Source organism: Pygocentrus nattereri, chromosome 17 (genome assembly GCF_015220715.1).
Source record: "Pygocentrus nattereri isolate fPygNat1 chromosome 17, fPygNat1.pri, whole genome shotgun sequence".
Classification (NCBI taxonomy): Eukaryota; Metazoa; Chordata; class Actinopteri; order Characiformes; family Serrasalmidae; genus Pygocentrus; species Pygocentrus nattereri.
This window is the reverse complement of record NC_051227.1, coordinates 32,691,417-32,707,354: the sequence shown is the minus strand read 5'-3', so window position 1 is coordinate 32,707,354 and position 15,938 is coordinate 32,691,417. Positions and strand designations below refer to the sequence as shown.

Here is a 15,938-nt window from a genome sequence, read left to right as displayed (position 1 = left end):
CAATAGGACCACATCATCTGCAAACAGCAGCGATGTGACCCTGAGGTCACCAAACCGGGCACCCTCCATCCCCTGACTGCGCCTAGAAATTCTATCCATAAATATCCAAAATTATTAATAGAATCGATGACAAAGGGCAGCCCTGACTGAGTCCAACTCTCACTGGGAACGAGTCTGACTTACTGCCAGCTATGCGAACCAAACTCCAGCTTTGTTTGTACAGGGCCTGGATGGATCGTAGCAAAGAGCCATGTACCCCATACTCTCGAAGCACCTCCCACAGAATACCCCGGGGAACACAGTCGAATGCCTTCTCCAGATCCACAAAACACATGTGGACTGGTTGGGCAAACTCCCATGAACCCTCCAGAATCCTGGAGAGGGTGAAGAGTTGGTCCAGTGTTCCACGACCAGGGCGGAACCTGCACTGCTCCTCCTCCTGGATCCGAGGTTTGACTATAAGCCGGACTCTCTTCTCCAGGACCCCTGCATAGACCTTACCAGGGAGGCAGAGGAGTGTGATTCCCCTGTAGTTGGAACACATCCTCCGGTCCCCTTTTTTAAAAAGAGGCACCACCATCCCAGTCTGCCATGTTGAAAAGGCGTGTCAGCCAAGACAGCCCCACAACATCCAGAGCCTTGAGGAACTCAGGGCGGATCTCATCCACCCCTGGAGCCTTGCCACCAAGGAGCTTCTTAACTACCTTAGCGACTTTGGCCTCAGTAATGGACAAGCCTATTCCCATGTCCCCAGACTCAGCCTCCTCACTGGAGAACGTGTCGGTGGGATTGAGAAGGTCCTCAAAGTATTCCTTCCACCGCCCAATGACGTCTTCAGTCGAAGTCAGCAGCACACCATCTCCACTATATACAGTGCTAGTGGCACACTGCTTTCCCCTTCTGAGTCGCCTGACGGTTTGCCAGAATCTTTTCGGAGCCGACTTAAAGTCACTTTGCAAGGCCTCACCAAACTCCTCCCATACATGGGTTTTTGCCTTGGCGACAACTGAAGCCACAGATCGCTTGGCCTGTCGATACCTGCCAGCTGCCTCTGGTGTCCCACAGGCCAACCATGCCCGGTAGGACTCCTTCTTCAGCTTGACGGCATCTCTCACCTGGGGTGTCCACCACCGGGTTCGAGGATTACCGCCCCGACAGGCACCAACTACCTTACGGCCACAGCTACAGTCAGCCGCTTCAACAATGGAGGAACGGAACATGGCCCATTCAATGTCAATGTCCCCCACCTCCCCCGATATCTGGTCAAAGTTCTGACGGAGGTGTGAGTTGAAGATCAATCTGACAGGTTCTTCTGCCAGACGTTCCCAGCAAACCCTCACATTGCTCACGTTTGGGTTTGCCTGGTCTGACCGGCATCTTTCCCCACCACCTGATCCAACTCACCACCAGGTGGTGATCAGTTGACAGCTCAGCTCCTCTCTTTACCCGAAAATGTTATCATATTGCCAAAGCCACCCTCCTTGGACACAATTAACACCAAGCAACACAACTACACTAGCAATATCATGCTCCCAGCTCAGATAGGAACTATTGATGCTGTTGTTGCTGATGTTGATATTGCTAGTGTAGTTGTGTTGCTTGGTGTAAATTGTGTCCAAGGAGGGTGGGCTTTGGGTTTAACTAGTGGTTAGGAGTGTCTACCTTCTTCAAATGTTATGTCTTCCTGCGTTACCCCATATGTGTTTCATGTTGCGGTAGGTGCTGGACTGGGCATTTCTTGCTGCCTGTTGAAGTGCTTGTTCAAAATAAAAAGGCATTTGCCAGTATGCACAATGTTTTACACGCCATCTTCTATGCCAACACTACAATATTCAGATTCTCATAATTGTTTATATTTGTTAAAAACTGGTCCATAGTAGACTTTTTATAGACTTGACAACTTTTTGTATATGCTCAGAGTAAGAGTATACGCCTGCAAGCAAATACATTAAAGCAGATGTCAAATTGAATGGATTGTGAAATAAAGTCTCTGTAAAGAGCACCAGTTGGTTCCATTGGCCTTTTAGTGTAGGGGTACATCCATGTGTTTTTAGGACTGATCTGGTATGTTGGTGATTGGCTTTCAGTCATGCTTGCCTCTCTGTCTTTGTTGCTCTCAATCTTTTGTCCTTCAGCGGCCTGTGGTGGAATGGTGAAGAATGCTACTCTGGGCCGCATCGTATCTCCTGGTTTCCCTAGCAACTACAGCAACAACCTGACCTGCCACTGGGTGCTGGAGGCTGCAGAGGGCCAGCGGCTACATGTGCACTTTGAGAAGGTGGCCCTCGCTGAGGATGATGACAGGTCAACACACACGCACATGCACACCCACACACAAACACACACATAGACAGCATCAGCCTGAACGCTCAAAAATGACACACACACACGTTTGTGGAAATGGGGGTCAAAGAGATGTATGGCATGTAAATAGCTATATGTTATAGGAATTTGAAGTGTACCCCTTCAGTTAACCTCAGTAGCCAGAAAGAAATGATTTTTAATGAAACAAGTATCTTTTATAAAAACGCTTTACAAAGCCGGGACTATTTGTTGGTTCTGAAATTATCCAAGAGTTTCATGTGACTTAACATTAGAGTCAGCTGCCATATTGATGACCTGCTGGACAGACTGGTATAGAACACTGGTGAAGCCACATGTCACACAGTTGCTAACAAAGTTATTTATTATGGGTGTTCACAACATCCATTATATGATTCAAAATGATAGTGGTATCTCGATTTGATAAATTTTTTGAAAGCCTGACAGAGATAATGAGCCCATGCTTTATTCCCAAACACAGCAGTCTCAATTCTCAAGGTCTCGAGCTGTAGCTCTTTACAATGATGATCATAGAGAAAATAAACCAATGCTTGTAAAGAAGTAAATTTGTGCTGCATAAATGCTGTTTTCATTTTAAACCAATCCACATAACTATGTGTTACTTGAATAGCACTGTATTATTGATCTTAATTTTGTAGGCATAACTGAACTAATTAAGCAAGTCTTTCATGCTTCAATAGCTCCAGCATTAGGCTAGTAAAAAAGCACTGTTATTCAGTTTTCAGTACAGCCTTTCAGCAGATAAAACACAAAGGAGGCCAGTCAGGGTTTTTAGAGTGACGTTTATTTATGATTACTGTTGATGAGGAGTCTCAAAAGATTTAAACCAGATTGATAATTTGACATTGGCATGATAAACAACTAATTTCTTGCAAAATAGGGCAAACAAGGAAAGGTCCCAGGAGAACAGTAAAATGTTTAACTACATTGCATTTGATCCAATGTACTGAATCATTCTACACTGATTACTTTAAGTTTAGTCTCAGTGTGCTGATTTTTAAAAAAATCCTTCTGAAAATCAGTTTTTTTTCTGGGGTGCAAAGCTCGATTTTTCTTCAGGGTTTGAGTAATCATGCCTAAACACAAACAAATTATAGTGTTATACAAATTTGACTTTATCTTTGAAATATTTCCACATATTGCTCCATTTAAAATGAGAGCAACGACCATTTCAGTGAGGCATAATATTTAAGTCATGTATACTCTATCATTTTGCTTTTATTTTTTTATTATTGTTGTTGTTTTGGCATGTGTTAAGTTAAATTCTTGTTTAAAAATCTTTTTGAAATTATTTTTCTCTTTTCTTCATTATATGTCTTCAATTAAGGAGAAGTAATCCAAAAGTAATGGAAAGTAATCAGATTATATTAATAAAGCAGGATTAGGTTACAATTACATTGTCAGTAATCTGTAACCAAGTACATTTTTATTGTAACCCTCCCAACCCTGGTCACAGAACCAAAGTGTTTAACATCACTTATCACGCTTGCTATGCGTTACTACCTCTTCACAAACTGGCTACGCTGAGAGATGTGAGCTGAAAAGGGCTGAGATGTTAACATTAGCTGAGGTAACTTACCATTAGGATTTGGCTGTCTGACTGCCTTCTTCTGTGTAAATTTCAAGCCATTAATGGTCTTGTGACTTTCTGTGGTCTGCTTATGGCTTTAATTTAATTTAATAATGGCAAAATTCTGTGTGACGTACTGAGAAATTAAACAGTGCTTGTTGGAGCACTAGCGCATGTCAGCATGCTGTGCGCCAGCGTGCGTAGCTCCATTAAAAAACTAAGGTTTTGGACGTTGCACAACGCAATTCGGCATGTCCAGTGTGTGACAACATTAAAGCATGAGAGACTCTGGTTCTTTGATGGATTGTTTCATGTTTCATTAGATAAGCATAAAAGCACAATAAGTGTGTTTCATTGCAGTGCATAATGTATAATCCTTCCCTTTATGCAAGTTGCTTAATGTGCTGTTTAATTAAAAAAGCCATCACTTTATTTGTAGCCATTATTAGTCTTTAGCTCAACTATGCTAATGCTAAATTCTGCTAGTCCTTAAAGAACAGGTTGAACTAGGTCATCATCATGGTGTTCATAGCTATAAAGTCATGTGACTGAAATGTATGAATATATTAGCCTTGTTTTCCTCTGGTTTTCCTACCAAGGCAGGACATTTGTGTCCTAAAAAAGTACAAACGCACACATACTCTACTGTCACATAGTGATTGTCCCTCAGATATTCTGACAATCAAAGTGTCACTACAGAGGCCTTCTTTGCGCTTTCACACTTCTTTTATGCACCAAATGTGCTTTGTCATGCTGTTAGAGCCTTCTTGAAGATACAGCAGAGAAAGAAGCATCTGTGAGGCACTGTGTGTGTGTGTGTGTGTGTGTGTGTGTGTGTGTGTGTGTGTGTGTGTGTGTGTGTGTGTGTGTGTGTGTGTGCCCTCCACAGTTTCCAAGATCATACACTTCTGCTCTTTCAAAATAATTTGGAATAATCAAATTCCCTGCTGGTAATACAGACAAAGTGATTAGAGGCCAGTCTGGGGCTTCAGGAAGGGGATTAAGTTATTTTTATTAGCAGGATCCACCGTTTCTGCAGGCTACGCTAACAAATGGACTTTTAATGAGGTCACTTGCTGCTCAGCTATTCAGAATGCTATCAGGCAATTATCATGCAAACTGCCAAAAGATGGGCCCAGAACTCACAGCAGTGCTCTGTTTTTTACCGGTTAAGAGAAATGCAGTGTGTTCTCTTATTGTCTGCAGGTTACTGATCAAAAATGGAAACAACATAGACTCAGCCATGCTCTACGATTCGTATGAAGTGGAATATCTACCCAACGAGGGCATTGTGAGCTCCTCCAGACATCTTTTCATCGAGTTCACCACCGATGGCTCAGGCACCAACACAGGAGCAGCCATCAGATATGAAGGTACAGACAGATGCAACCTCAGCTCCAGACAGGGGTGTCATCCAGTAATATATGCAGAGTTAACTATAGGGATATTAAAATTAGATCAGAAAAAAATGATAGATTAATGCAGAAGTGCGAAGGGCCCCAAATATTGTCATATTGTCCATGAGCCAATTAGATGTTAATTAATAGAAATGTAAATAAAGACTAATATGTAAAAAAAGAGAAATGTGTAGTGTAATGTTAGTGTACAGCTTACAGTTTAAACTATTGATGTTGAGAAAAAAAAGATTTGTCCAAAAGGGTAGTATAAGCAACATGACTGCATTCAGAACATAGAGATAATATAAAATAAAATTGGCTGAAACCTGGCAATGTAAGAGCTACAGACTTTAGTGTGAGAGCATTTATTCTCAAGTTCAAAAGTCATGGTGTGCTTTTCAGATCGTTTATTAATTACCTGACTAATACTGCCAGCTCCTTTTTCCTGGCAACCAGTATGGTTTAATTACTTTCTTTAATAGCTAGATGTAAGAAATTGAGAGGGCACAAGCTCCTTCAGCTTGAATGAGCATGATACCTCTGGTCATAAAGCTATATGATGATGTAAATTACTTATTTACTCACTATTTCTAGCCCTAAATCAATTAGTATTCAAATGTCACAAAACAGCTATTAGTATTTAATTAAGCACACCTGATTTAACTGGTCATTATTCACAAGGTTGTATTCAGAGGTGATCATAACTTTTGCAGATATGTGGCCTGCCTGAACTCTGAAGTCTGATGCCCTGAAGCCTAGTATTATCAGATGATCTATATAGTGTAGTTATCATAGTTGTATGTGGGGGCTTTAAGGAAAGTACAGATAAAAGGGGTCCAATAAAGAAATATCAATGTAAGGGGTCTAAAAAAGTATTAGCAATATATGGGGGGGGGGGGGGGGTGCAATTAAGAAGTAGGGGTATAAGGGGTCCAATAAAGTTGTAGCAATATAAGGGGTCAATAAATTAGTAGCAGTATAAGTGATCTAATAAAGGAGTGACAATTTAAGGGGTACCAATATAAAGTGTCCAATAAAGAGGTGCAGACATAAGGGTTCCAAAAAAGAAGTAACAATTAAAGAGGTCCAATAAGCAAGTAGATAAAAGTTGTCCAGTAAAGAAGTACAAACCCAAAAAGAAACCCAAAAAAGACATACAGATGTAAGGTGTTCAGTAAAGTAGTAGAAATACAAGGATCCATAAAGAAGAAGTGATACAAGGGGTCCAAGAAGAAGGACAGATATTAAGACTTCAGTAATGAAACAGATATAAGGGGTCCAGTAGAGTTGTGATAAGAGGTCCAGTGAAGGAATAGATATACAAATGGATCAAAAAAGAAGTAAAAATGTAAAGAGTAAGTTATATTAGTTATTATTATAATTATATATTAGTTATATTAGTAGGTTATATTATTATTATTAGCAATGTAAGGGGTCAGAACAAGAAGCAGTAACAATAGAGATTCAATAAGGAAGTAGCAATATTGTGCTCCAATAAAGGAGTAGGTATGTGTTTGAAAATGAAGTAAATATTTAAAGTCCAATAAAGAAGTTATAATGTAATCATTTCAGAAAAGAAGTAGCAATATAAGGGATCCAAAAAGAGTAATGATTTAAGGGGTCTAGTAAAGAAGTAGCAATATAAGGGGTCCAACAAGAGTAATGTTTTTCAGGGGTCTAATTAAGTAGCGATAGAAGCTGTTCAATAAAGAAGTAGCAATATAACAGGTCCAGTAAAAGTAATGATATATGGGCTCCAATAAAGAAATAGCAATGTAAAGATCCAATGTGAGTTATGATGGAAGTGGTCCAATAAAGAAGTAGCAATATAAGAGATACACTAAGAGTAATGATATAAGGGATCTAGTAAAGCAATAGCGATATAAGGGGTCCAATAAACAAGTAGCAATATAAGGGATCCAATAAAAGTAATAATATAAGGGTCACAATAAAGAAGTAGCGATATAAAGAGTCACAAAAAAGAATAAATAAAGGCACAGAAAAGGTGAAATTAAGGCCTGGTGCAATTGCACTTGCACTGCTGGTAGTTACGCCACTAAATCTTGTCTCCTTTACACTTTCACAGGCAGTGCTGCAACACTATGCTGTGTTGGAATGAATGACGCCGTGTGGTTAGAGTGGTGATTGTATGTAGGAGGCTCAGGACATTTCTCTGCTCTAGAGCCCTCAGAAGCAGTGATTGCCCCTGCTGAAAGAGTCAAACTGCTGATTGCTCTCTGTCGCTTTATCTCAGACAGTCCTCTCCTTCTCTGAGGGGCGAGGCGCCTTAGCCTGATGACCATGAAGACATGGTTCTGTAGTGTAGATTGACCAGACCCTCCATCCGTCACTATCATTTTCCCCTTTTTTTCATTGGCTGGCTGTGTAGAACATGCAGCAGAGCCCAAATATCCCCATAAAGAGCCTCAGGGCTCTGAGAGAAACTGCAGGCTGCTCTGTTTCACTGCACGTACCACTTGCTGTCGTCTCTCTGTAAACACGCCCAAGATTTCTGCCTGAAATGGGGTTTTACAGAGAACAAATGAGATGAAAATTAAATGAAGCAGCCGAATGCAATCCACCAGGGTCATTACAGGCTAGTTCTGACTCGCAGCTGAAAGCAGTGTTTACAGTCGTTTTATTCCTTGAATATGTACAGCTGCATTTATTGTAGGGGACACACTACTCACCGTAGTAGTAGAATCATTATCCAATTCAGAGGGGTCTAATCTTGTTTCCCACAGCACAATCAGATTACATTATCGGGGCTTGGCTAATGCGCCTTTGCAGTGACCTTTAACAATGCCAAGTCAAATAAAGGCTAAATAAATAAAAGCAGCTTGCCACAAAAAATGGCTGCTGCAGGTGCCAGAACGTGACCGTCCTGTCATTATTGACTGACTTGTTAGTCATTCATCTGTAATTAGCCACAAGGTTTGTACTAGGCCCCCCTTTTTTATATGCTAATCATACTATAAATCCAACTTTAAATGTATTAACACAGATACTGTTTTACCTTAATTTGCGCTATGTAGATCCATGTAAGATTTAATCATATGATTCTCTGGAGAGATTTAATCTTCAAATGCACAAAGTACTTTACAGTGCTGCAGTGATGTTAGCTTAAATGGCTTTAACATTCTGAACATTCTCTACCTTTGAGTTCAGTCTGAACCAGCCTATCTAGAATTCAGTTGTGGGGTAGTCAGGAGGTAGCAAGCATTATCTCCCAAACACCCAGAAGCTTTAGTGAAGATCTAAGTCATTACATAATATTATCATGCACCCCCTAATATACCATAACCAAAGGAAAAACTTTTTAAAATGTAATTGTTTACATACAACTGCCTCACCTTTTATTTACCAATATCATAGTCAATTACAGCAGTAATTGCTGGCAGCTAGCTGGGTAGATACTGTAGCTGGAGCATATCCATGTTCCCAAGACCCCATTTTCCCAGGGTCCTATATTCCCTCAGCTCTTTCGTGTGTATGGTATGTCATATAATATGGTGCATATGAAAAGAAAACCTATGAAAGGATTCCTGAGTTCATGGCTATAGTATTGGGGTCACCAAAGGTCATACAGGGGACAGTGAGGAGCGGAACATGGTTAGACTACCGTCGGCATCCTGAGTAGGTGGCTAACCAAAATCTGTAACGCATGTAGTTGTTTCCTAGACATTTCAGTGGGCAGGCAAGGGGCCTAGAGAACATAAGGCCAAGGTAACATAGGACCCTAGGAATATGGGGCCCTGGAAACATGGCACCCTGGGAATAAAGGTCTGATTTTTAAATTACAAAGACAGAACACAGGGCTTGGAGAACATAGGACCCTCGTAAGATAGGACTGTTTACTAGACATTTCAATGAGCAAATATAGGGCCCTGGTGACAAAGAACCTCAGAAACATGGGGGTGACTCCACAAAGGCATAGCTCAGCTAAACTGCCACAAGCAGGAGAAATAATTGATCCAGTACACTAGGTGGGATGGCAAATATTTTACCTGTAAGATGACTAAAACAAAATTTTGCTGCATTTTTTTCTGGCAGTGGTAGGATCTGTGCAATAAATCATTTGGGTTTTGGGAATTTTATTTATTATTTATATATGTTTATTTATTTATTTAGTTTTTATTGTTTTATTTTTGAGCTTTCAGAATTCAGGGAGGCAGGAGGCCTCTGGCCCCCGTAGGCATCTAATATTAATATACAGGACTAGACACAAGGGATTTGCAATCTGATCCAACTAAATTGACAATATTAATGCCATATAGCATTCATAAAGGTCTTAATATGAATGTTATATTGCCTAAAACCAAATATTTCACATTAAATCACAGACTTGATTTGGAGATTCTCAACATTATATTACTATAATCAATCTCAGACGTCTCTGCCGAAGGCTTTTAAATGATAGCAGTCTGATGGTTTGGTCATATGGAAGGAAATATCAGCGGTTTATGAAAATGAATCAATTCCACTTCTTGTGGTGTTGAACGGTGCGGACTGAACCAGAGGCTGAATAATGCATGTGGAAGAGGTGGCGGCTGCTGAGATTGAACGGCGGCACTGTAATTGGTGGAATCACCTGTGTGTGCTATAAAGAGCATAGAGCTGAATGCTAAGCATGGTGGTGGGCCCCCAGCGTGGAGAACCTTCTAATCCAGCATGCGATTGAGCAAGGATGGACCAGGAGGCGTATCAAGGCCAGAGTCTGCCTGTGGCATCCGAACATCCTCATTTAATCCCCCACTCTGCAAATCCAGCCAAGCACAGCAGCCAGTAATACATCAGCCAGGCCCAATGTGAGCTCATTCGTTCAGATTTATGTGTGTGCTCCCTTTCTTTTGTACTAGTAAGTGGTCAAGAGTATGGCCAGATTAAGAAATTTTGGGGCACCATGTAACAGACTCACAGCTCACCTTAAACATTTGTTTAATACGCAGTAGTAAGGTAGCTAGGTAAATGTTAGTATTAACCTGGGAATCAGTATATCTAGGTTTGATGAAGAGGTGGGGGTGTATGTGAGCATACACAGGAGACAAGAGAAAGGTTAAAAGCGAGAAAATTGGTTTTACTGGAATGAAAACAACAATTTAAAATGTTTAAGTTCAACCGTTACTTAATCTTTGGTTGGTTTATGATAAATTATTAAACTCTTGTTTTGTGTCTTTAGATTTTGTTGACCTGGTTTTGAACTGTTAGGTCTGCTTATTTTATATCTAGTTATTCCTATAGATTTTATCTTAACTTTGCTTCTTTTAGGTTTTACCCTTCATCTTATATTCAAATAATTTAAATAGTTTAGTTTAATGTGGTTTAGCTCCATATAAATATGCTATATTAAATTTATTTCATTTAATCTCAATTAGTTTTAGATGTTACTTATTTCCCTAGTTTTGTTGGATTATGTTTTGTTATTTCAACTTCAAATGAACAAACAGAATATTCAGAATAATACAATCAGATTAAAAATAAAGAAAATAAGATGAAATAAATTAGGGATAAGATTGAATTTTGCCAGTGTTTCAGTCCTGCTACATGTTCAGTAGGTAGTTCCGAATGGATTTCGTAAATCAGCTCAGTTTCTTGGGTGGTTCGCCTTCTACTTTCATGAAGATATTGAAGGTGGCTCCATAGATCTGTTCTTCAGGATTCTGATCCTCTACTAAAAAAACCTGACCTGTGAAATGAATGTGGAGTTTGGCTCTGATGTCTTAAACTGGTTTTAAATGGTGGCAAATGTCATATATATCAGGCAAATTTCTTGCTGCAGCTTCACTTCCAGACACGAACACAGAGAAAAACACTGGAATATTTTGGTTGAATCGACCACATAGCTGGGGTGATTCACTCATTTAGCTTGAGATTGCCTTTTACAGCATGAGAGCTTGAAAAATAGGGCCTAATTCAAGCACAGCGCTAGGGGGATGCTAGGGATTGCTGAAGAACCACCTGAAAATCGTTCAGCACCTTCTGTAAATTGTTTATAGGCTGTTTCATATTTTATACCACCTCAGTGTAATTAGGCTATAATTCATAAATTATTTCCACTTTCCATAAAGCGTGTACCTAAGAAGTCTCAAGCATTTGCTGAGAATGCACAGCAGTCTGCTGATGTAAGGATGAGCAACAGCAAGTCACTCAAAATGTTTCCACTACACTTTTGTGAGATTGTCACAGTGGATAATTTGTGATTAGTTGTTTAAACATGGATCACTTTCTCATTCCTTCTACAAGTAATACTTTTGGAACAGTGAACAAAAGGACAGTTTAAGTTTCTTCATTAGTGACACCACCGATTCAGTGTCCACAAGTGTGTGCTTGCTTTTACGGCTGCAGTGATCACTGTTACACCACAATGGTAGCTAAATTGCCTATTCGGGAGCATACAGACTAAAAGACTAAGCCCTGTTTCAGTTCTTTTTTTAGTCATTGCCACCCACTTCAATTCACCAAGGAGAGGGGTAGGAGGGGACAGTGAGGAGCAGATTATTCAAACAGAATTCAGTTGCCCTTGGTGGATTAGATTTATTGAGCTGATCCATGCAATTAATGAGCTAGGCCATGCAAACTTCTTTTTGAGAACTCATAACGAACATAAGATTTGTGAGTATTTGCTTTGACTGGCTAAACTTTTACCTTTAACTGTGGGGTTATGCCTGTCATTTTGTTGTTAGCCATGTAGGCTTTAACATGCTAACTAGCCAGCTAGCAGAGACTGGTGATAATGTTTGTATTAGCAGTCATGAATAAGAGATGGAGTAGTTTGCAGCCTAAAGCCCAGAAAATCAAAGTTTACTGTTTTTAAAGTTCAGCATTTTAAAGTACTTTACCTCTATGGCTTGTAAACAGCTTTGTCTGCCATTATTTTCCGATTTGGAAAAGGAAATAAACTAGTTCTCTGTGATTTCTAGGTAAGTTTTGCTGCTGAAGTTGACACTCAATTCCTCACCCCTATAAGTTGCTCCTCTAATACCTTTCACTTCAGCTAGTAAAGTAATGGAAGAATATGGCAGCCTGGGATCCGCCCGAGGGGAAGTGATGAGGTCAGTTAGACCAGGGCTTTTTAACCCCTTAAATGGCCACGGCCCACTGGTTGGCCCAAAGTTTTGTTACACAGTTCTATAATTTAAGAATAGCTCAATCAGTTTGTATTGAAGCTCATGCAATTAGTGAATAACAAGACTTAGTATATAATAGGCCTGTGACTTTAAGGGTTTAAAACTGATATTGAAACGGGTGGATTCAAACTGCTGGAGTCAAAGCACCACTGCAAGATAAAAGATTAGTAGACAGGCTGCTTTTGACCAAATACCATGTTCACATATTTTAACCCTTAGACTATGAGTTATTACTTCATTTGTTTTGCCAAGTCTTTAATTCTGACTTTCTGTTTGTTTCAATAGCAAGACATATGAATCAGTTCTGTGTGTGTGTGTGTGTGTGTGTGTGTGTCCACAGCTTTTGCACCAGGGCATTGTTATGAGCCTTTTGTGAAGTATGGAAACTTCACCAGCAGTGACAGCAGCTATGCTGTGAGTACAGTGGTGGAGTTCAGCTGTGACCCCGGATACACTCTAGAACAGGGCTCGGTCATCATTGAGTGTATGGATGCCAACAACCCGCAGTGGAATGAGACTGAACCTGCCTGCAGAGGTGTGTAATCATTTTTTCTAGTAATCTTTCATGTCACCGACTCTTGAAAAGTTGTTTGGGCTATTCTTAGTTTATTCACTCACTAAACACTTCATACAACAGACTACTCAGCCACAGAGCTGTTTCCCTGATATGTCTTCCAGTAACCTTTTTTGCAATTGATGCACATTCAAACACATATCACACATAAAGCACATTCAGTATGGTGTTAAAGTTTTACGCACCTGAGAAACTTTGATTTAAAAGCTATTTAACTACTCAGTAAACATTTATTTGCTCAGAAAAACACAAATTTTACAAAAAACACATTAATACAATAAGCAATGATTGAAGTGCTTGTTTAACTTTCTCCCAACCACTCCTTGAGGACACCCTATATTGTAGTGAATATCCAGTAGTTGGTTTATCAATTCTTCATTATATATATATATATGTGTGTGCGTGTGTATGTGTGTATGTATATATATATGTGTGTATGTATATATATATACATATATATGTATATGTGTGTGTGTGTGTGTGTGTGTGTGTATGTGTGTGTGTTTTCTAATGATAAATGATGGTTTTACCATCCCTTCCAATTTGCCATGGTGTTAAACATTCTGTCATGTCCTGTGACAATGATGATTTTGGTATTAATTAGCAAGTATGGAGACACTCGAAAAAAGCAAGCCCACCTCATTTTCATACCTCAAGTGTATGACTCTGAACATTAAAACAGCAAAAAGATGAAATACAGCTGCTGTATATTCCCAAGCTGACCATTCCCATAAGGTTGCTTGGCAGATGTAAAAAGAAATTGTGGTTAATTAAATGTTTAGACTTGTTTTCTGCTTGTGAACAGCCAAATGATTTGTGTATGGAACTTTTTTGCTGTGATGACAATGTGTTAAATAAAAGTTATAAGGATTATCACTGGTTATCACTGCAGTCATAAGGAGATTTCATATGAAGTGCAAACTGATTTTCTGAGTACTTCTAAGCACTATTTGGACTATTGGATTTTAAATAGGGAGGTAGAGTTATGTAATGTTCACCAAAAACAAAAAGGTATACTTAAAAGCAGCCAGTCGGTGTATTATCATGTGTAGGGAGTCGGAAAACACGTGTTTGAGTAGCATGGTTCTCCCCTGTGTCTTGGGATTTGGAATAGTGGTATCTAAATTTCCTCAGTAATAAGTAGATGACAGTGGTTGGATAGGTGCAGTAATGAGTGAAGCAGATCCTTTTAGTGCCATTACTGCATAATCCACTTCGGCCTCTGTCACCTGCATGGGCCTCCACCACACTCAGTCACAGCTACAGGCCTAATACAGCACTAAAAGCATTTATCTATGAATGCTGGAGCCTGAACTCGGAGAGCTTGAGAGAATAGCATAAACACAGAGTTCACACACTCACATACACATACACCACAGCACACATTGCCATCTTATCTGGCCCTGTGCTCGAGTGCATCGCTTCAGCCCCACAATGGAATTTGGATTGAAAGGATTTAATCGCAAAGGCTGCAGCAGAGGGTCAAGACAAGCACTTTTTATACGATTTCAAAATGTGCTTCCACTCAGCTAAGCCAGTGCACTGAGGCGGGGAAGTGGAAGCAGAGCTGTTTGTGAATCCGTGTCAGGATGATTTCAGAGGCACCATTTCCTCTTTGCACCTCAGGCTGATTAATTCAGACCTTTAGTTTTCCCTGCTCTCTGGACCTAGACTTACTCTGGATGTAGCTGGAGGAATATAAAGTGCTCTAACCTTTTGAGTAGCAGGGTTTGAATGTTGTGCATTTTCTAATTTGCTGATTTTGTTCGTGTGCTTATTGAGGTGTGGGTGTTTTTCTGTGTGGGTGCATGTGACTGTGTTAGGGCTCTGAAATAGGTACAAGTACCATAATCCAATTGTACTGTTTCATATTGTAGTTGTGATGGGCCTTGCAATATAACCATATTGGTGAACCGTTTTTTGTTTTAATCAAAGTTGTTTGTAATTTGGATAATATAAATGTCTTAATTCATATTTATTAATGACTGATATTGATGACTGGTTGAAAAACTTGGATGTAATTTTATATTTTACAATTTTACATGGTAAAAAATTGCAGATTAAGATAGTTTTAGTTAAACAGTGCAGTTTACTGACTGATAAGGCAGAAAGGAAACATGAAATTATTGATTAATAGTTGTGCATGGTGATGTAAACAAAACAAAAGATGTTTTCAAGGTAGGAGCAAAACTTCTATTAAAGAAAACAAGAGCTCAAGAAATTAGTTTTTTTTAATGATATGATGAACAATGTTTAATATGATTTAAAGAGTTTAAACTTACATTTTTTAAAATAATATAAATATTGCAGTGATACTGTTTTTGTATTAAAAAAAATACACTTGATTCCTAAGTGGCACACCTGTCTAATTGTTGGCCTATTATCGGGAGATCACAAGCTTGATCCCTGGTGATGCCATAGCCGTGTAGCTGTGTCCAGAAGCACAAAAGAGCATAATGACTCTATAATGACACCCCCCCTCATCTCACTTCGTACTCTGTGTTGCATTGGCTTGCACTGTGCTCAGCATAGGTTTGCGTGACACTAGCTAACATGGCTGTCTGTTACCTGAATGTAACAGAATTAGCCGTTAGCATTCTCCTTTAAGCATATTGAACTGCCCAATGATGTACACCGCAAAAAAGCGAGAGGTACTGTCTTAAATCTAGTTTATATATCCAGTATTCCTCATGTTGATATTATTGTCAGCTTATAATAAGATCTTATTTCTTGACATTTCCCACATCTCGGAGGAAGCATGTGCTAGCCTTCACCCTTCCAGCTTGGTACCATTGTGTGATTAGGGTGGACTTAGCTAGTAGGTAGTGGCAGTGATTAAATTAGTGAGATATAATATTAGTCAGGCCCTGTCAAAATCTCTGGAACTCAGGATGCGCACAGCACAGAATGAAATATATTGAGGGCTA

General features: G+C 39.6%; 1 protein-coding gene across 2 annotated transcripts in view; it reads left to right on the top strand.

The window, feature by feature from the left end:
• sez6b (seizure related 6 homolog b) overlaps positions 1–15,938 on the top strand; it is a 281,236-nt gene that overhangs the window by 228,780 nt on the left and 36,518 nt on the right. For both annotated transcript variants that reach the window (XM_017694856.2, XM_017694855.2), the window contains exons 6-8: positions 2,136–2,304; positions 5,120–5,286; positions 12,778–12,972. In XM_017694856.2, the coding sequence (XP_017550345.1) occupies positions 2,136–2,304; positions 5,120–5,286; positions 12,778–12,972 (531 nt within the window). The remainder of the gene's footprint in view (positions 1–2,135; positions 2,305–5,119; positions 5,287–12,777; positions 12,973–15,938) is intronic.